This window comes from Thermobia domestica, chromosome 2, assembly GCF_964235325.1.
Source record: "Thermobia domestica chromosome 2, izTheDome1.hap1.1, whole genome shotgun sequence".
Taxonomy (NCBI): Eukaryota; Metazoa; Arthropoda; class Insecta; order Zygentoma; family Lepismatidae; genus Thermobia; species Thermobia domestica.
This window is the reverse complement of record NC_137455.1, coordinates 356,857,203-356,880,575: the sequence shown is the minus strand read 5'-3', so window position 1 is coordinate 356,880,575 and position 23,373 is coordinate 356,857,203. Positions and strand designations below refer to the sequence as shown.

The window sequence follows — 23,373 nt, the reverse complement described above, 5'->3', positions numbered from 1 at the left end:
GTACGAGTTCAAACTGATGTCAAACACCACTGCAGCGGAGCGGAAGATATGCCAGGCCTTTGGTGATGGTGTCGTGACCACGTGAACAGTGTAGCGATGGATTAAGAAGTTGATTTTAGTTTAGCCTCCTTTTCAGCAGCGAGGCTATATGAAACGTGTATCTACTGATTAACGTGGAATCCGAACCACATGAGCTCCCGCCGGGAATCCCCCTACTTAGCCACGAGGGAGCTCTGTGGTTTTACAAGTTTAAAGCCGGGACGAAACACTCGAAGACGCACCACGTGCCGGAAGACCAACACATTACAAAGTGAAGATCTTCAGGCAGCAATTGAGGTGAAAAGTAGCCAGAAGGCAACACGGGCAGACACCTGCGATTCTTTGCTGTCTGGTCTAAGGAAGGATCCATTTCTGAACAGGATGATGACATGTGAATAGATATGGGTCCTGTACGAAGCTCCAGGCACCGTCATCATTGATTAGCATACCATGAACAGGTTCCTAAACAACCGAAACCAACACCGCACCAGAAGAAGGTCCTCCTGTGTGTTCGGTGGACTGCTCGCGGCATCATGCATCGGGTTGCTACCAGCTGGTCAGAGCAGTTGAGCCGTGGACAAGAAAAACTCAAAACTCTGGAGCCAGCACTTCTGAATCGCAAAGGAGTCCTCCTGTTACAGGACAATACTAAGCCCCACCTGGCCAGGATGACCCGGGACACCATTTTACAACTTAAATGGGAAACACTATTGCATCGCATACACCCCGGACATTGCACTGTCCGATTATTACCTGTTCCATTCCTTGGACAATCACCTTAGAGGAAGCCAGTTCAAATCCTTACCAGAGGTGCAATATGCATTTGATACCGTCTTTGCTTCACGTCCCCCAAGTTCTACCGCGATGAATTCCATGGCGTTCCAGAACGTTGGCAGAAGGTCGTCGATGCCGATGGGGACTAATTTTGATCTTCCATGTACGTCTTAGGTGACATATCGATGTTCGAAGGTAGGGTGTAAAAGCGACAGAACTTTCTTGGTTACCTTTTTACATAATGCTTTATCTCGTTATTTGAATACAGAAATAGAATACAGATTCGTGATGAATAGTTAACGCCCAAACTTCCGGTATCCCAGCCTTCAATTCTCGGATAGAAACCTGAGTAATGATCCAGATCGTTCTCTGAACAGTAGATCCTGCCTCATGTAGCCTCGTTGTTTTAAGAAAGGAGGGGCGTTAGATTCTGATTTCTCTGTCAATATGTTGGATACGGACTGAGATGTTGTGGGCCAATGAACTTGACCCACCACTCACCGTGATCATGACCGGTTGACCTTCCATCTACTATGATCCACTTTGACCCACGATCCCCCATGACCCACCACTCACCGTGATCACGACCGGTTGACCTTCCACCTACTATGATCTACTTTGACCCACGATCCCCCATGACCCACCACCCACCGTGACCTACTCGTGAGATACTCAATTTTTCGCGAAGTTGGGCTCGCCATTCCTCCCTTAGGATAGGTATTATAATGAAAGCGATATGATCCCTGTCCAAGTTAGGACTGGAGCCTACCTATATAGCAAAGGTCATTTCGTTTGGCTGTGATGATCACGCACACAGAGTTGAATTCATTTTTTTTATGTAATTCATATATTAGATGTGATTAAAAAATAATATGTTTTTCCAGTAGTCAGCTTCTCAAAAAGCGCACAGGCTGTGTCTCGAAAGCCAGGTAGTAAACCCTATTGCTATAATTACAATTACAAATATCAATATCCAAAAGTGCCTGAAGTTCTTTCTCAGGTAAGTAAATAGAAATAAATGAAAAGAGAAGAAAAAATGGAGACCTTGAAATTAAAACGTAGGCAAATTTACCAGTGGTCAGAAGATGCTGTCTACAAGGCTTTAGCTGTAATGGGTTGGTGTATCACATTTGATCGGTGGATCATAGGGGTCAGAATGGGTCACTGTGGGTGATGGGTAGCAGTGGGTCACGTCCGGTAGACCTACTTACAAATCTTGACCCATGACGCTCTCCATCTCTGGATTCGGATATACATATTACGGATTCTGTGGGAATGGTTATGTTTGTTTTTTCTTTTTCAGGGACGGAGACCTCTAGATATACGAGGTGTGGCAATTAAATAACGAGATTGCCCACCTCCTGTCGCGCATGATCGTGGGAGGAGGTAACTATTCATGAACAGCCACTGTTTGTTTTATGATTCTGAAAGCTTTTCTATTCTTTGCAGGCTTGCATGAAGAGGCCAGTGTTCTGAAGTAGTGCCGGAATCATGGTGAACAGTAAAGTTGAGCGCCGCATTAACATCAAATTTCTGGTGAAATTAAACAAAACACCGACGGAATATTGTGCAATGATGAAAGAGGTGTGTGATTATAATGCTATGTCACGTGCGCGAGTTTTCGAATGGCACAAACGATTTTCAGAAGGTAGGGAGAAGGTTGAAGATGATTAACGACCCGGCCGCCCTTTGAGTTCAAGAATGGACGAAAATGTTCAAAAGTTAATGAACTTGTGCGGAAGACAGACGTCTGAGCATTCGGATGATCGCAGACATGACGAACATTAACAAAGAGACAGTAAGACAAATTTTGCATGAAATTTAAACATGACAAATTTTATTCAAAAATTGTCCCGAGAAACCTCTCTCAGAAACAAAAGGACATTCGAAAGACCATTTGCTGTGACGTCATGGAACGACTCAAAGTAGAACCAGACTTGCTAACAAATGTCATCACATGTGATGAAACACGTATTTTCCAGTATGACCCCGAGACTAAGCATCAATCCTGCACTAGAAGACTCCCATGTTGCCAAGAATAAAAAAAAGGCGAATGAGCAAGTCGAAAGTGAAGGCAATGCTAATCGTTTTTCTCGATATCAGGGGAATCATCATTACTGAATGGATGCCTCAGGGCCAAACGGTGAATCAGATCTACTACAAAAAAAAGTCCTAATCAAGCTGAGGGAAAGAATAAGGTAGAAGAGACCGGATTTGTGGAAGAACGATGCATGGATCCTCCACCAAGACAATGCCCCTACCCATAATGCCCTATCTGTGAAGCAGTTTTTAACAGCCAAGCGCATTCCTGTGCTCTACCATCTTCCGAATTCCCCAGACCTGCTCCCTGTGACTTTTATCTATCCCCAAAAGTGAAAAGTGCATTGAAGGGAACACATTTTCAGTCTGTGGAAGAGGTGAAACGAAAAACGGCAAGAGTTGTTGAACAGGGCGACATCTGATGACCTACAGCATTGTTTTGAACAATGGAAGGCACGTATACAGCGGCGTATAGATAGGGGAGGGGAGTATATTGAAGCGGATAACTGTCAATTGTAACTTTCTTTGCAATACATCACATTTATGACACCAGTCTCGTTATTTAATTGTCACACTTCGTAGACCTTTCTTATATGTAAGCACACACTTTTATCCGAAGGTTTGTCTACGCTAACTACAGGCTACTATGATGCCTGATTCGTGTTCTACTATTAATAGTTTGTAACTTACTTCTCCTGTGGAAACTCCAGCGTAAACCTGTGACACAAACCATAAGATGAGTTCTGTACATGGCGGAGCAGTTAGAGAACCCCAATATAGGTAATATCTATTTTCAAAAGGGCGAATCAACGATGACAGTGGGAAAGGGGGTACCTCTATTGATTTATTTGGCTCCCTTATATAGTTCAGTGCATTTACGATTGGCTTGATCTCAGCGGAAGGCGATGGTTGCAGCTGAAACGAAAATGAACAAGTATTATAAAATATTTTCATACTATAATACTAATTTTGATACTAAAGAATTTATGCTTTTAAATGTAATATTACTTATGTACTGAATACAACGAAGACGAAATGCCAGAAACCAAGCAACGATTCATACACTAACGACACACCGATTGTCCCATCAAAACAAATTTCAAATAAACATTGTCTGCTCGAAAAATGTTGTACACGGTCTTCTGGGGCCAAGTATGTTATAAAATAGAGGATCTGCCCATACAACAAAATCGTGAAGCCATACGTCACAGCTTCGCCACACCTACTCTGCCCACTCCGAGCCACTAAGATCACAATGTTTCGAGCAGACAATCATGGCGGAAACGAGAGTAGCCAATCGGACGTGCCAGCTTGGACAATGCTCGGTTGTTTTTAGGCTTCATATAGTTCATATGATGAAGCTACTTGTGGGCAGATCCTCTATTTTATAACATCCTGGTCTGAGATGGATAAGATGTCCTCCTCATTCAACATGGTCGGTTACTACAGTGTTCGTCGTGCACATTGGTGTAACCTGCTGTGAATTGCCTACACCGTCTGCTGATCATACCTTCACTCACAACAGCACTTCACACAACTGCCGGTGGATCTCTGATGTTGACATTTTTTTTTTTTTAAGCGTAGAGAAACCTGTACCTGATAACTGTTCGTACTGTGCACTCGGTGAAGACTATATGCGCGCAGTCATATTTACCGTACCATAGTTCTCTCCCCCAAAACATATACACTGATGACAAAATATCTTTCATATCACTTGCTATGAGTATTCATATACGAGGTGCATCCAGAAAGTGAGTTCCAAAAGTACCCCCAAAGTTGCGCGATTGGTCAGAGTAGAACGCGCTTACGCAGGAGTTTAAGAGGAATACGTAGCTATAACCTAGCACAAGCAAAGTTGTGTTGAGCTAATGGTTGAAAAGGTCATAGAGAGAAATGCTTCCCTGCAATCGATTAAGCATCTCAACATTATGTTGTGCTGCCATCTTTAAGTCTGTACTAAAACCAGAAATGGAAGAAATTCACTACGACTTCTGGTGTCAATATTGATATATAATTCTTAAAGTATGGGTCACGGTGGCTCAGTGGTGGGGCTGTTACCTCTACTGCGAGGGGACCCTGGTTCTATCCCCAAACAAATAAGTTTATCGTGTCCATGGGTTTTCTCGGGGTACTCCAGTTTCCTCCCACATTTTTATTCCACCAATTCCTCCATCATCATTCACTTGCATTAGTCATCGTCTCCCTTAACCTAAAGGATATGACCATGGCACATTAGACTGAAATATTTCATTTCATTTCAATACTTAAAGTAAAAACCCAAAGACATAACAAAAAGCGGTATTATGAAATCGATTTAGCATTCTAAGAATAGTTAACACCTTCCTTCTTAACCTCGTATTTAAACCGCAAGTGCCATAAACCAACTACTTCCGGTTTTATCATTGATTGTTAAAGAGTGAAAACGGTTTTTATTTTGTAATCAAGCATCAGAAGAATATATTTCATCTCCTCTCTAATCTTTATACTAAACCTGAAGTCGTATAATTTTACTACTACTTCCGGTTTAAATAATACTTGATAAAATATTACACAAGACAAACTAAACCTCCTTTACGTGGTAGATAAGAATTTAATAAATTTATTGGATAATTAATCTGAATCATGCTTATCAATGAGTTACTTGAAAGATTTCACACATTTGTAATGTCAGTCACAATTATTCCTGCTTAATTAACCAGTATAATTTATCCAGTGGGGTCAATGGAATAAAGTTTTTAGTGATCTTATGATAATTGAAAATAAATCTATAAATTTATTACATGTAAAGGACAGGTTAAAATATATATTACAAAACTTGTAGATTTCAGCCGAAAAATGAATAAATGTAAAAAAAAGGAATAGGCTAAATGCAATATTGCTAATAAAACGCGAACTGACCAAAGCAGTATATACAGGGTGTAATATAAATGCATGGCCAAAAGTGATCAGGTGATTGTGGACATCCAAATAAGTAAAAATGTTCCTATAAACATGGGTCTGATGCCGCTTCGTTTCCGAGATACAGGGTGTTCAAATATCGCTCCAATGGCTCACTATAGGAAAGTGAATGGAAGTGTTCAATACTATAGGAATAATACAATCAAGTGGACTTATGCCTGTGAATTACATTTACACTAAAATAAAGAATGAAACTAATCAACATTTGAGGTTATTGCGTTGTCAGTGTTGCCAGCCTGGTACAAAATGTTATGTTTTCAAATAGCACTTGACATTTACACGTTAGCATATGATTACTGACATCAAAACGTTCCTAAACATGGGGCAGATTCCGCTTCGTTTTCGAAAGACAAGGTGTCCAAGTGTAAAGTCAATCAACAACGCACAATAGGAAACAACGGTTTATAGATCACAACTCTTGTATGAAAGTATTATTGTGTCTTTACAAATGAATGCACATGGGAATAACTTACGTATGAAGCCACAAGGTAATTAAATGTTAAAAGCCACAAAATAATGTTATCGAGTAACAACGTTACCCATTTAGTGTGGAAGTCTAGTGCTATTTGAAAATAATATTTTGTACCAGGTTGGCAACACTGACAATCCAATAACCTTAAATGTTCATTTGTTTCATTCTCATTGATTGTATTATTCCTGTAATATTGAACACTTCCATTCACTTTCCTATAATGAGCCATTGGAGGGACTCGATATTTGAACACCCTGTATCTCAGAAACGAAGCGAAATTGGACCCATGTTTATAGGAACATTTTTACTTATTTGAATGTCCGCAATCACGTCGTCACTTTTGGCCATGCATTTATGTTAGACCCTGTATATTTTAAGAGTGTATATATAAACTGCTTTGGTCATTTGGAGTTTTATTAGCTATCTTGAATTTTTGCCAAGCTATAATGAACAGTTTACAAGTTGAAGTACTTCATTTAACCCTTGGAATACCAATATATAAATTTTACTTAAATACCCAAAATGGGGTCAATTTGACCCCATAGGTTTTTGTGACTCTAAGGCCAGCAAAGAGATCAAATAATGTTCTATTGTTACAATACAAGCAATGAACATTTATTGTACCACATAAGAGAAACTAACAAAATGAGGGTGGAGCCAAAACTCGCTTGCACGAAAATGCCATGCCCTCGGCGCCATCTACATTTGGCAGGATGAGAAATTTTTTCTTCCCTCCTCTCGGAATATGACTGAAAACTCTTTTATTTCATGATTGACCAAGTTAGGGTCATTTTGAACCCATTTTCCATTTCTGTAAATAACGAGACAAATTAGACTCTACGATACTTGTTAAGTGTACAAAATTATTCAAGGGACTCTTATAGAAGTGTTCCTAGCAGACCATTTCAGCATATAATTTTTAATGCAATAAAAAAATAGAAGATGTGTCGCTGGGGTCAAATTGACCTCATCTTGGTACTCCAAGGGTTAATAAATAAGTAAATTACTATTTAGACTACAGGATATGAGAGATATCTAACCTTAAAAAGAACAGTCAGGACACAGACGCCATCTTTTTGTTTAAGAGCAGCCTCCTGTGTGCGATAAATGCTCTTGAAGTGGACAACATGCATCTCCATAGGAAGACTGGAAAAGCGAATACAAACGCTTCTATAATACAGCCGATAAAAATGTACAGAAGTAACAAAAAATCTTGTAACATTCAATCTTATTGTTTAATCAAGGGCCATTGTCGCTGGTATCTCAGTGATAGAAGGTTTGATCAGACAAGGTATATAGACAGCCAAACTCCAAAATTTAAAAAAAAAAAACTGCGGTTATTGACATTCTGAAGCTTCCAAGAATAACGCACCCTCATCACCCCCTTCGCTTTAAATAGTTTAATATTGGCATCAACTTCGATCTTTTCTTTCCCTCCTACCTTTTCCTTCCACCATACATTTTACCACACCACCACAATTCTCAGAATACAAGCTCTTCCCACATAAGGTCCTAGCCATTTCATTTTTCTTTTTTTTTTTTTTTATTATTGTAATCAACACTACGAGCCATGATGAATGGCGCAAGTATTCTTATCACTTCCTATGTAAACAAAAGTGTAAAGATAACAGAAATTAAATTTTTCGTACCAGACAATGTGGCTGATACATAAAGAAAGAATAGGCTGGTGCAATGTTGTACGCAAGGGGTTCGTGGTTTTACTTCCCTTGAAGTAAGATATGCAAAAATACATTTTTAACGCTAAGATATGTATACAAACACCTAAAATTATATGAATTTGGGAGCTTGAAGAAATTCTGCTTGCGCCACTGTGAACGACATATATATATATATATATATATATATATATATATATATATATATATATATATATATATATATATAGAGAGAGAGAGAGAGAGAGAGAGAGAGAGAGAGATAAATAGATACATAGATATAGATATATACATACTGTTCCACAATTCGTGTAATTTTCTACAGCGTTGGAAGAAAATGAAGTTTTCACACTATTAATGTTAAATTTGGCATTCTTATTGAAAAATGTCTGAATTTTTCAAATTTCAAAAGTAAATAAGAGAAAATTACTGTTTGGGAGCGTAAACACAAAAGTTCATTTTCCTTATGGCAGATTCAATGTTAAATTTTGGAAGTAGTTTTCTCCAATAATTATTGCTAAGAATTTTGAGCCAAATGAATATTATTTGTTACAAAATGCAATAACACTCATCCACAATGCTAGTGCAGTCATCTTAAACATAAGTTTGGGTAAGGCTCCACCTTTGGGAGAAAAGGGGCAGAAAAAGTGGTGAGTGGATTATTACCAAAATCCTAAATCTTATTTTGGGAACGCCGGTAAGCATCAGATTAATTACAAATGTTACAGAATGAATATTTCGATGCTCCTTGCGTGTGTCAGTGACTCATATGGGGTTACAGCCTCCCTTCCAAAAATCACATTAAAAATTCACCATAAAAATCCTTAGCAGGGGCAGATGGGAAGAAACTATTTTGTCAATTAATGTGAAATTTGTTATTGTAGGTAAAAATTACGCGTTTACGAGATCTAGAATGATATTTTGCTAACACATCGTCATAGGGGGCACAGGGGACATAGAATACACATTTAGATCTTTATAAAAATTAAAATTTTATTCTGAAAATCTCAATGAACAACAGATTAATCACAAATGTCATAGAATTAATAGTCAGATGTTCTTTGCTTGTGCCAGTGTCTGATATGGGGTACAACCCCCTTCCAAAAGTCACATTAAAAATTCGCCATAAATATCCTTAGGGGGGACAGATGGAAAGAAATTTTTTTTGTCAATTAGGAGAGACCGGGGCTATTTGAGTATAGTAAGGGAAAACTCAAAATTTCTAAAAAAAACTACGCACTTAAGAGTTTAAATAATTAGGGCATAATCTACGTACATTATTATAGTACAACATATTAAATAATCTGTTAAATTATGGAAATTCAGGAAACGAATTTAAAATAAATATTGCAGAATTCGAGACTAGTAAACATCACGGGAGTAGAGTGGGGACACTTGGTGCTGTTTTTTTTCCTACTGCGCATGCGCAAACCCTTGACGCTGATTGGCTGGCGCAGGTCACGTGACCCCGCCCACTTGGCCACGCCCCCTGACGCTCTTTGGCTGGCCACGCCCCTTTACGCTGATTGGTCGGCGCAGGCCACGCCCCCAGCCACGCCCCTTGACGCTGATTGGCTGGTGCCGGCCACGCCCCTTGACGCCGATTGGTCACGCTCTTTTACGACCTCCGATTGGCTGGCAGCGGACCCCGCCCCGTACGCGCCGATTGGCTGGCGCGGGACCCCCTTCCGATTGGCTGGCGCAGGACCCTCCCTCTTTACGCCGATTGGCGGACCACGCGCACGGTCTGCGCTGATTGGCCGGCACCGGATCACCGCACACATATAACATAAGACTCGTTCCCTTTTATGAGCACTTTTAACATAGCAGAAATTACACAGAGACTACGAACACATAACATAGCACATATTACACAGAGACTCATTCCCTTTTATGAGCACTCTTTTTAAACATAGCAGAGAATAATGGGGGCATATTCGCCCTCCATTTTGAGACCAATTTTTGACCTACTGCGCATATGCGCAAAACTGTTTCGATTTCGTCGTTAAAAAAATAACAACACACACAGCAGACCGCAGACTGTTCCAGTTCAGGAGCAGATTACGGCTATGCGCAGAAACATAAAATAAGACATAACACCCCGTTCTCTTTTACGAGCACTTTATAGCAACATAATAGAGCAGAGAATAAAAAAATAACAACACACACACACACACAGCAGACCACAGACTGTTCCAGTTCAGGAGCAGATTACGGCTATGCGCAGAAACATAAAATAAGACATAACACACCGTTCTCTTTTACGAGCACTTTATAGCAACATAATAGAGCAGACCGCAGATTGTTCCAGTTCAGGAGCAGACTACGGCTATGCGCAGAAACATAAAATAAGACATAACACCCCCGTTCTCTTTTACGAGCACTTTATAGCAACATAATAGAGCAGAGAATAAAAAATTACAACACACCACACACACACTTGATTGCTTATGTGCAGTAAAATTAAATTTCCAATTAATTACACATTGCACGCATGCGCAGAAAAATTACACTAGCCTACAGACTGTCCCAGTTGCAGTGCTGGTCCCTGTTCAATAGAGCAGACTACGTGCAACAAGCAGGTCATAAAAGACTGTGACCTATTTTTCATCCCCTAAATAACATAGTATACACCCACACTTGGTTGCGTATGCCAAATCCGATTTAGTACAAATAACACGCATGCGCAGAAACATTTACATTTCCGATTCGACCATGCTGGTAAAGAATACCACACTTATTTCTACCATGGTCTTATAGTTTATGTGGCATACGCCCTTTCTATGACAATTTTAACCGATTTGGATGAAACTCGCCATATGGGGTTTTTGACCATGCTGAGTACGAATATCATACTTATTTTTTAATTGGTCCTATAGTTTTTGTGGCATACACCCTTTCTATGACAATTTTATCCAATTTGGGTGAAACTCGGCATATGGGGGTTCTCGGACATGCTGATTACCAATACCACACCTACTTTTACCGGGGCCTTATAGCTTATGAGGGATACGTCGTTTGTATGACACTTAAAACCTAATAACTCGAAAACGGATCCACATATTGAGGGTCTGTTTCCAAATCTAGTAACTAGTCATCAACTACTACAAGTTCCAAAATAATGACCATCGAAGTCAAAGGTCAACATACTTAAAACCTAATCACTCGAAAACGGACCCACATATTGAGATGGTGTTTCCAAATCTAGTAATTGGTCATCAGGTACTACAAGTTCCAAAATAATGACCATCGATGTCAAAGGTCAACATAGTTAAAACCTAATCACTCGAAAACTTGGCCACATATTGAGGTCGTGTTTCCAAGTCTGGTAATTGGTCATCAGGTACTACATGTTCCAAAATAGTGACCATCGAGGTCAAAGGTCAACATACTTAAAACCTAATAACACGAAAACGGACCCACATATTGAGATGGTGTTTCCAAATCTGGTAATCGGTCATCAGGTGCTACAAGTTCCAAAATAATGACCATCGAAGTCAAAGGTCAACATACTTAAAACCTAATCACTCGAAAACGGACCCACATATTGAGATGGTGTTTCCAAATCTAGTAATTGGTCATCAGGTACTACAAGTTCCAAAATAATGACCATCGATGTCAAAGGTCAACATACTTAAAACCTAATAACACAAAAACGGGGCCACATATTGAGATGGTGTTTCCAAGTCTGGTAATTGGTCATCAGGTACTACAAGATCCAAAACATTGACCATCGAGGTCAAAGGTCAACATACTTAAAACCTAATAACACGAAAACGGGACCACATATTGAGGTGCTGTTTCCAAGTCTGGTAATTGGTCATCAGGTACTACATGTTCCAAAATAATGACCATCGAGGTCAAAGGTCAACATACTTAAAACCTAATAACACGAAAACGGGGCCACATATTGAGGTGCTGTTTCCAAGTCTGGTAATTGGTCATCAGGTACTACATGCCCCAAAATAATGACCATCGAGGTCAAAGGTCAACATACTTAAAACCTAATAACACGAAAACGGGACCACATATTGAGATCGTGTTTCCACATTTAGTAATTGGTCATCAGGTACTACATGTTCAAAAATAATGACCATCGAGGTCAAAGGTCAACATACTTAAAACCTAATCACTCGAAAACGGAGCCACATATGGAGATCGTGTTTCCAAGTCTGGTAATTGGTCATCAGGTACTACAAGTTCCAAACTAATGACCATCGAGGTCAAAGGTCAACCTACTTAAAACCTAATAACACGAAAACGGATCCACATATTGAGATGCCGTTTCCACATTGAGTAATAGGTCATCAGGTACTACATGCCCCAAAATAATGACCATCGAGGTCAAAGGTCAACATACTTAAAACCTAATTACTCGAAAATGGATCCACATATTGAGATCGTGTTTCCACATTTAGTAATTGGTCATCAGGTACTACATGTTCCAAAATAATGACCATCGAGGTCAAAGCTCAACATACTTAAAACCTAATCACTCGAAAACGGAGCCACATATTGAGATCGTGTTTCCAAGTCTGGTAATTGGTCATCAGGTACTACAAGTTCCAAAATAATGACCATCGAGGTCAAAGGTCAACCTACTTAAAACCTAATAACACGAAAACGGATCCACATATTGAGATGCCGTTTCCACATTGAGTAATAGGTCATCAGGTGCCACAAGTTCCAAAATAGTGGCCATCGAGGTCAAAGGTCAACATACTTAAAACCTAATTACTCGAAAATGGATCCACATATTGAGGTGGTGTTTCCACATTTAGCAATTGGTCATCAGGTACTACAAGTTCCAAAATAGTGACCTTCGAGGTCAAAGGTCAAAATACTTAAAACCTAATAACACGAAAACGGAGCCACATATTGAGGTAGTGTTTCCAAGTCTGGTAATTGGTCATCAGGTACTACAAGTTCCAAAATAGTGGCCATCGAGGTCAAAGGTCAACATACTTAAAACCTAATTACTCGAAAATGGATCCACATATTGAGGCGCTGTTTCCACATTTAGCAATTGGTCATCAGGTACTACAAGTTCCAAAATAATGACCATCGAGGTCAAAGGTCAACATACTTAAAACCTAATCACTCGTAAACAGCCCCACATATTGAGGTCGTGTTTCCACATTTAGTAATTGGTCACCAGCAACTACATGCCGCAAGAAAACGGGGAAGGGCCATTTTATTTTATTTTGTAGTACTCAAAATATACAAAGATATAAATCTGTGTGACCCATCCAGTTTTGTACTAAGCATAAAATTTGTTGGCTTTTTTAGAAAGACCATTTTATCTTTTGTATTCAGATTTTCCGGCTAGTTTTGTGCTCTACAAATGAACGGAGGAAAAGCAAAGAGAGACCATTTTATGTGCCTTTTGTAACGAAGAAACAAATTTGAAGGAGGTTCATTTTAACTAATCCTGCTGCGAGTAGATCAATTAGTACATAGTAAAAAAATAAAACAATATGGCATTATTGCGACTTTCATTTTCGAATACATACGAATTAAGCCACTATGGGAAAAAATTCTACTCTCTCCTTATGCTTATTTGGAGCAAACTTAAGAGGACCAAACATTAGAAACCCGCTAGTAGGGCGTCGATTCAGTAATCCATGTTGGAGTATACCTTTTATACAACAAACAAGCTTCTTAGTCCCACTCCAGAAATTAGAAAACAAATTCTTTCTTCTACGGTCTTCGGCACGCATTTTAGACCAAGGGCAGCAAGACGTTATAGTAAATAACACTTCTGCTTGATAGAAATTCGATTCTCTCGATCTTCTGCTTTACTTGGAAATTATCCACATCTTAGGATTTATCAGGTTACATCTAGTAAAAGAAAACGAACAGATAATTTTGAGACAGTTCCATATGGGTAAATACAGTATTAGTAGAAACGATAGTTTTTAATTAAGTAGAGATAAGGAGAGAGTGAAAAAACGGAAAATTAAATTTTAAATCATTATTATTATTATTATTTTAGAGGTCAAAAGGAAGAATAAATGAACTTGAGTGGCATATGTACGGAATTTAGTTTTGTAAAGGGCAAAAAAATTTGAATGGAATATTTTATTTTGTACCAGCTGGGAATTTAGTGTTGTACCATTGTATCAATTTAAATATTTTGTACTATTTAGCACCACCGAGGAGGTATAGAATATATAGTTTTGTACCAAGCTGAAATTTGTTGGCTTCTTTATTTTGTATTAACGACTAAAACCTTTAACACATACTTGGTTGTGTGCATTACAATGGCCGAAGTTTTTCATTTCCCTGTGGTACAACGTAATGGTCGCCCCGCTTATTCTAGGTCTACAGTTAGATATTTTCGATTGGATAATGGTATACAGCCACGTTTTGTTGAGCACAATGCCCACTATAACGATGTGGTAGACAATTATTTGATGGATAGATATTTGTTTAATAGTCGCTATAACAAATGGTATATGATAGAATTTGTTAAGCATTTATCGCAGGTAGATATTAAGATAGACTTTTTGTCGTTGGTTACTCGTTTAACTGCACACAGTTCTCTTTTCCAATCAGCTACCTTTTTTGCCATGAAAACTAATGGTAATAGTTATACTGTGACAGCTTTCTTTCGCTATGGGGGAACGCAGGACACTTTGGATGAGTTATTAATGTTTTGGAATCATGTGTGCGAGTTCAGGCCAAGTATCCAGATTGCGGATTTACTTGGTTGCTTTACACGATGTGGTAAAACTGGCCTTTTTGCGGTATCTCCTGATACCTATCTGTTGGACCTCGCGGTATTTGGAAACTTGGTGAAAAAGAATAACAAATGGTTTTTCTCACAATAAAGCTATACATACAGAATAATCCATTATGGCAAAAAAAAATACTACTTTCTCCTTATGCTTAGTCGGAGTAGACTTCGATACATTGTGTAAGAATTTCCAATTAATAGCGGTATTACACTGTACTTATAATAGTCTGTAATAGTGCGGTTTATTGTAGTCTACCAGCAATAATGATCTCTAAGAGAGTTATTAGGTAAAGATAACAATTACACCGCCATTCTGCGAACACATTTATACGATCCAATTTCTCAGATTTAAACAAAGAAAGACCATATTCTGCCACTCAAACAAACGAAGGAATAAGCTCAGAATTTCTATACCTTTTCGTGCTATTCAAATAAACGAAGGAATAAATTTGTGTGACTTATACCATTATAACACGCTCACTATTTTTATACCATTCTGTATTACTCTATTTCATTTTTGTAACAACCAGAAGAAAACAGCTCAGCATTTTATACCTTTGTGATGCTACATTTTGTATTATTTTTGTGTCATCCAGAGAACAATTTAAATTGCCTCTCCCGTCACCGTATGGGTATTGACGTGTGTTTAGCGAATTACTAACGGTGACGCTAAAGTCCAAAGTTTCCCGGTCACTAACTAAATATTTGAGCATGAGATTTAACAAACCGGAGTTGCGTAATAATTGTGTAGAACAGACTACATAGCAATTAGCGTAATATCATGCATGACCATTTTTGATCACAGCAGAAGAAGAGATCATAGCAAAGTAAGAAAAAGTTTTAAAAGTCCCATGTTGCTGCAGATATTTAAACAACGTTACGAATGCGTTACCTAACATTTGTATTGCTAAGGTACTGCCTATTGTTCAACGATTCAATTATTTATAGACTTTCCTTCCTCGTCTAAGTCAAAAAAGACAAATATATATTTTTGCATTTATGTATTTTATTATAATGGAATATAAATTTATGGAGTATATTTGGAAATAATAGAACGTACATTATGTTTTATTTTGCTTGAAACATATTATTAAACACGGAGAATGCATAGCATGCTTGTATTGTAGATATATAAAATTATTTATTTGATTTGTTTTTTGCTGAAGAGCAGAAAAATGACTAGCACGGAGATTGTTTATGTTTCACCTAGAGAAAAAGAAATTCAGCGTGAAAACGAGAAACCGATACTGTTAATCCAGCCGTCTGACCCCGATTTGCCAGATGAATTACGTGATAAAGTGAGAATCATATATCCAACACAAGAAATAGAAGAAGTGTATTCTTTTAGACGCTATAATAGATATAATGATGAAATACTCCCGGAAAGTGATGATGACAGTGTTTCAAATATTACCTGTTTTGAACTGGGAGCTAATGAGTGCGAGTGTACTAGTGAAAGTATTAGTCATACATGTGTTATACAATTATTTACTGAGTATACTCCAAATTCAGTATTATTATGTGAAGCATGTTCTAAACATAATGAGAATGAAAAAGATCACAACTGTTTGTTGCAGTATGATTACGAATTATTGCAAAAGGTGTGGACGCTCTTAATTAAACGTGAAATGAGAGAAAAAATCTATAAACTCTATTTAAAGAAGCATTTTAAAGGTTGCAATATTAAGAACACTTATACTTTGGAGAAAAAATTTAATCTGGTATATGAATACATTACAGAGTGTGATTATTATATCAACAAAATAGTAGAAATGTTTTTAGAAAAAGATAAACAATTATTTAATTCTATAAATGAACACTGAGACCATTGTAGCATATGTATTTGATTGTGTAAGAATAGAAGAACATTAACTGTTAAATGGATCAATTTGTAGTATTGTAAAATTAAGAATTTAATAGATTACAAACATTGGACTCTGGCAACTGATTTGTCAGGGAGAGGCAATTTAAATTGTTCTCTGGATGACACAAAAATAATACAAAATGTAGCATCACAAAGGTATAAAATGTATCATCTTCACTTTTCTTCTGCTCGTTACAAAAATCAAAATAGACCACCCGTAATACAAAATGGTATAAAAATAGCGAGCTTGTTATAATGGTCCTTCTTCTCTTTTTTTTGTGGTTGGTACAAAACTAAAAGGTGGTATAAAAATGAATAGGTTTATTCCTTCGTTTATTTGAATAGCACGAAAAGGTATAGAAATTCTGAGCTTATTCCTTCGTTTGTTTGAGTGGCAGAATATGGTCTTTCTTTGTTTAAATCTGAGAAATTGGATCGTATAAATGTGTTCGCAGAATGGCGGTGTAATTGTTATCTTTACCTAATAACTCTCTTAGAGATCATTATTGCTGGTAGACTACAATAAACCGCACTATTACAGACTATTATAAGTACAGTGTAATACCGCTATTAATTGGAAATTCTTACACAATGTATCGAAGTCTACTCCGACTAAGCATAAGGAGAAAGTAGTATTTTTTTTTGCCATAATGGATTATTCTGTATGTATAGCTTTATTGTGAGAAAAACCATTTGTTATTCTTTTTCACCAAGTTTCCAAATACCGCGAGGTCCAACAGATAGGTATCAGGAGATACCGCAAAAAGGCCAGTTTTACCACATCGTGCAAAGCAACCAAGTAAATCCGCAATCTGGATACTTGGCCTGAACTCGCACACATGATTCCAAAACATTAATAACTCATCCAAAGTGTCCTGCGTTCCCCCATAGCGAAAGAAAGCTGTCACAGTATAACTATTACCATTAGTTTTCATGGCAAAAAAGGTAGCTGATTGGAAAAGAGAACTGTGTGCAGTTAAACGAGTAACCAACGACAAAAAGTCTATCTTAATATCTACCTGCGATAAATGCTTAACAAATTCTATCATATACCATTTGTTATAGCGACTATTAAACAAATATCTATCCATCAAATAATTGTCTACCACATCGTTATAGTGGGCATTGTGCTCAACAAAACGTGGCTGTATACCATTATCCAATCGAAAATATCTAACTGTAGACCTAGAATAAGCGGGGCGACCATTACGTTGTACCACAGGGAAATGAAAAACTTCGGCCATTGTAATGCACACAACCAAGTATGTGTTAAAGGTTTTAGTCGTTAATACAAAATAAAGAAGCCAACAAATTTCAGCTTGGTACAAAACTATATATTCTATACCTCCTCGGTGGTACTAAATAGTACAAAATACTTAAATTGATACAATGGTACAACACTAAATTCCCAGCTGGTACAAAATAAAATATTCCATTCAAATTTTTTTGCCCTTTACAAAACTAAATTCCGTACATATGCCACTCAAGTTCATTTATTCTTCCTTTTGACCTCTAAAATAATAATAATAATAATGATTTAAAATTTAATTTTCCGTTTTTTCACTCTCTCCTTATCTCTACTTAATTAAAAACTATCGTTTCTACTAATACTGTATTTACCCATATGGAACTGTCTCAAAATTATCTGTTCGTTTTCTTTTACTAGATGTAACCTGATAAATCCTAAGATGTGGATAATTTCCAAGTAAAGCAGAAGATCGAGAGAATCGAATTTCTATCAAGCAGAAGTGTTATTTACTATAACGTCTTGCTGCCCTTGGTCTAAAATGCGTGCCGAAGACCGTAGAAGAAAGAATTTGTTTTCTAATTTCTGGAGTGGGATTAAGAAGCTTATTTGTTGTATAAAAGGTATACCCCTACATGGATTACTGAATCGACGCCCTACTAGCGGGTTTCTAATGTTTGGTCCTCTTAAGTCTGCTCCAAATAAGCATAAGGAGAGAGTAGAATTTTTTCCCATAGTGGCTTAATTCGTATGTATTCGAAAATGAAAGTCGCAATAATGCCATATTGTTTTATTTTTTTACTATGTACTAATTGATCTACTCGCAGCAGGATTAGTTAAAATGAACCTCCTTCAAATTTGTTTCTTCGTTACAAAAGGCACATAAAATGGTCTCTCTTTGCTTTTCCTCCGTTCATTTGTAGAGCACAAAACTAGCCGGAAAATCTGAATACAAAAGATAAAATGGTCTTTCTAAAAAAGCCAACAAATTTTATGCTTAGTACAAAACTGGATGGGTCACACAGATTTATATCTTTGTATATTTTGAGTACTACAAAATAAAATAAAATGGCCCTTCCCCGTTTTCTTGCGGCATGTAGTTGCTGGTGACCAATTACTAAATGTGGAAACACGACCTCAATATGTGGGGCTGTTTACGAGTGATTAGGTTTTAAGTATGTTGACCTTTGACCTCGATGGTCATTATTTTGGAACTTGTAGTACCTGATGACCAATTGCTAAATGTGGAAACAGCACAATATGTGGATCCATTTTCGAGTAATTAGGTTTTAAGTATGTTGACCTTTGACCTCGATGGTCATTATTTTGGAACTTGTAGTACCTGATGACCAATTACCAGACTTGGAAACACTACCTCAATATGTGGCTCCGTTTTCGTGTTATTAGGTTTTAAGTATTTTGACCTTTGACCTCGAAGGTCACTATTTTGGAACTTGTAGTACCTGATGACCAATTGCTAAATGTGGAAACACCACCTCAATATGTGGATCCATTTTCGAGTAATTAGGTTTTAAGTATGTTGACCTTTGACCTCGATGGCCACTATTTTGGAACTTGTGGCACCTGATGACCTATTACTCAATGTGGAAACGGCATCTCAATATGTGGATCCGTTTTCGTGTTATTAGGTTTTAAGTAGGTTGACCTTTGACCTCGATGGTCATTATTTTGGAACTTGTAGTACCTGATGACCAATTACCAGACTTGGAAACACGATCTCAATATGTGGCTCCGTTTTCGAGTGATTAGGTTTTAAGTATGTTGAGCTTTGACCTCGATGGTCATTATTTTGGAACATGTAGTACCTGATGACCAATTACTAAATGTGGAAACACGATCTCAATATGTGGATCCATTTTCGAGTAATTAGGTTTTAAGTATGTTGACCTTTGACCTCGATGGTCATTATTTTGGGGCATGTAGTACCTGATGACCTATTACTCAATGTGGAAACGGCATCTCAATATGTGGATCCGTTTTCGTGTTATTAGGTTTTAAGTAGGTTGACCTTTGACCTCAATGGTCATTAGTTTGGAACTTGTAGTACCTGATGACCAATTACCAGACTTGGAAACACGATCTCAATATGTGGCTCCGTTTTCGAGTGATTAGGTTTTAAGTATGTTGACCTTTGACCTCGATGGTCATTATTTTTGAACATGTAGTACCTGATGACCAATTACTAAATGTGGAAACACGATCTCAATATGTGAATCCATTTTCAACTTATTAGGTTTTAGGTATGTTGACCTTTGACCTCGATGGTCATTATTTTGGGGCATGTAGTACCTGATGACCAATTACCAGACTTGGAAACAGCACCTCAATATGTGGCCCCGTTTTCGTGTTATTAGGTTTTAAGTATGTTGACCTTTGACCTCGATGGTCATTATTTTGGAACTTGTAGTACCTGATGACCAATTACTAGATTTGGAAACACCATCTCAATATGTGGTCCCGTTTTCGTGTTATTAGGTTTTAAGTATGTTGACCTTTGACCTCGATGGTCAATGTTTTGGATCTTGTAGTACCTGATGACCAATTACCAGACTTGGAAACACCATCTCAATATGTGGCCCCGTTTTTGTGTTATTAGGTTTTAAGTATGTTGACCTTTGACATCGATGGTCATTATTTTGGAACTTGTAGTACCTGATGACCAATTACTAGATTTGGAAACACCATCTCAATATGTGGGTCCGTTTTCGAGTGATTAGGTTTTAAGTATGTTGACCTTTGACTTCGATGGTCATTATTTTGGAACTTGTAGCACCTGATGACCGATTACCAGATTTGGAAACACCATCTCAATATGTGGGTCCGTTTTCGTGTTATTAGGTTTTAAGTATGTTGACCTTTGACCTCGATGGTCACTATTTTAGAACATGTAGTACCTGATGACCAATTACCAGACTTGGAAACACGACCTCAATATGTGGCCAAGTTTTCGAGTGATTAGGTTTTAACTATGTTGACCTTTGACATCGATGGTCATTATTTTGGAACTTGTAGTACCTGATGACCAATTACTAGATTTGGAAACACCATCTCAATATGTGGGTCCGTTTTCGAGTGATTAGGTTTTAAGTATGTTGACCTTTGACCTCGATGGTCATTATTTTGGAACTTGTAGTAGTTGATGACTAGTTACTAGATTTGGAAACAGACCCTCAATATGTGGATCCGTTTTCGAGTTATTAGGTTTTAAGTGTCATACAAACGACGTATCCCTCATAAACTATAGGACCCAGTTAAAAATAAGTATAATATTCGGAGTCAGCATGGTCAAAAACCCCCATATGCCGAGTTTCATCCAAATCGGTTAAAATTATCATAGAAAGGGCGTATCCCACATGAACCATAAGACCCAGTTAAAAATAAGTATGATATTCGTACTCAGCATGGTCAAAAACCCCATATGGCGAGTTTCATCCAAATCGGTTAAAATTATCATAGAAAGGGCGTATCCCACAAAAAACTATAAGACCCTGGTAGAAATAAGTGTGGTATTCTTTACCAGCATGGTCGAACCGGAAATGTAAATGTTTCTGCGCATGCGTGTTATTTGTACTAAATCGAATTTGACATACGCAACCAAGTGTGGGTGTATACTATGTTATTTAGGGAATGAAAAATAGGTCATAGTCTTTTATGACCTGCTTGTTGCACGTAGTCTGCTCTATTGAACCGAAACCAGCACTGCAACTGGAACAGTCTGTAGTCTAGTGTAATTTTTCTGCGCATGCGTGCAATGTGTAATTAATTGGAAATTTAATTTTACTGCGCATAAGCAATCAAGTGTGTGTGTGTGTGTGTGTGTGTGTGTGTGTGTGTGTGTGTGTGTGTTGTTATTTTTTATTCTCTGCTCTATTATGTTGCTATAAAGTGCTCGTAAAAGAGAACGGGGGTGTTATGTCTTATTTTATGTTTCTGCGCATAGCCGTAATCTGCCCCTGAACCGGAACAGTCTGCGGTCTGCTCGTAAAAGAGAACGGGGGTGTTATGTCTTATTTATGTTTCTGCGCATAGCCGTAATCTGCCCCTGAACCGGAACAGTCTGCGGTCTGATGTGTGTGTGTGTGTGTGTTGTTTGCTCGTAAAAGAGAACGGGGGTGTTATGTCTTATTTTATGTTTCTGCGCATAGCCGTAATCTGTCCCTGAACCGGAACAGTCTGCGGTCTGATGTGTGTGTGTGTGTGCGTGTGTGTTCTGGTACCATTGATAAATAGAACGACAGTTCTGCTCCGGCGGAATCGGAACAGTTTTGCGCATATGCGCAGTAGGTCAAAAATTGGTCTCCATTCTCTGCCATGTTGAAAAAAAGTGCTCATAAAAGGGAATGAGTGCACCCCTGCTATGTAATATGTGCTATGTTAAATAGGTGGATGAAGAATGTGATATCTGCTCTGCTATGTGTTCGTAAAGTGCTCATAAAAGGGGACGAATCTTATGTATTATTTGCTATGCTATGTGTTCGTATTCTCTACTGCAATGTGGCATGTGCGCGGTACGTGAGTCCAGTGGGTGGGGGGTCGGCGCCGACCAATCAGCGCGGTACTCCTAAAAGACCGTGCGCGTGGTCGGCCAATCAGCGTTAAGGGAGGCGAGGTCCGATGCCATCCAATCGGCGTAAAGAGGGAGGGTCCTGCGCCAGCCAGTCGGCGGAGGTCCTCCGCCAGCCAGTCAGCGCGGTAGATAGGAGGTCGTAAAAGAGCGTGACCAATCGCCGTTAAGGGGGCGGAGTCCCGCGCCAGCCAATCGGAGGTCGTAAAAGAGCATGACCAATCGGCGTCAAGGGGCGTGTCAGGGGGCGTGGCGGGGGGCGTGGCCTACACCGACCAATCAGCGTCAAGGGGGCGTGGTCGGCCAATCAGCGTCAAGGGGGCGTGGCAGGGGGCGTGGCCTACATCGACCAATCAGCGTGAAGGGGCGTGGCCAGCCAATCAGCGTCGAGGGGCGTGGCCAAGGGGGCGGGGTCACGTGACCTGCGCCAGCCAATCAGCGTCCAGGGTTTGCGCATGCGCAGTAGGAAAAAAAACAGCACCAAGTGTCCCCACTCTACTACGGGGCTATTTGGGTTTCTCACGGCACTATTTGGGTACTTCACTGTATCAAGATTGTTTACATTAATTACATTAGTATTCATGTATTATACCCTTTTCTATATAATTTGTAACAAACATAACTTCATAGTAAAAGAAAATAAGTGAAGTAATTCTTTAGGAGAGAATGTTCAGGATAAGCTAAAGCTCCTTCAGCTTTGTAATAATACAAGACTTTTAATTTTCTTATATGTTACATAATACCTTACACCAATAGATTTATTTTAGAATGATTTGACTTATTCTCTTTGAAATAAACACTTTTAAAAGCAAATGAGAACATAGGGAACTGCTGACAGAGTAACATAAAAAGAAACTTCGCATAGTTTTACATTTTCTACATTAATTTTTGAAGAATTGAAAATCGGATCCTGCTTCCTTATTAACGCTCTTAGCACGAGCTCTTGAAAGTCCCTCAGGCTTTCGTAATAATAAATTCAG

General features: G+C 38.5%; 1 protein-coding gene across 1 annotated transcript in view; it reads right to left on the bottom strand.

The window, feature by feature from the left end:
• The window catches only part of LOC145678806 (uncharacterized), a 79,705-nt gene that overhangs the window by 28,367 nt on the left and 27,965 nt on the right, over positions 1 to 23,373 (bottom strand). Inside the window, exons 5-6 of the mRNA XM_081749324.1 lie at positions 7,324 to 7,429; positions 3,544 to 3,768 (exon numbers count right to left, since the gene is read on the bottom strand). Coding sequence (XP_081605450.1) covers positions 3,544 to 3,768; positions 7,324 to 7,429 — 331 coding nt within the window. The remainder of the gene's footprint in view (positions 1 to 3,543; positions 3,769 to 7,323; positions 7,430 to 23,373) is intronic.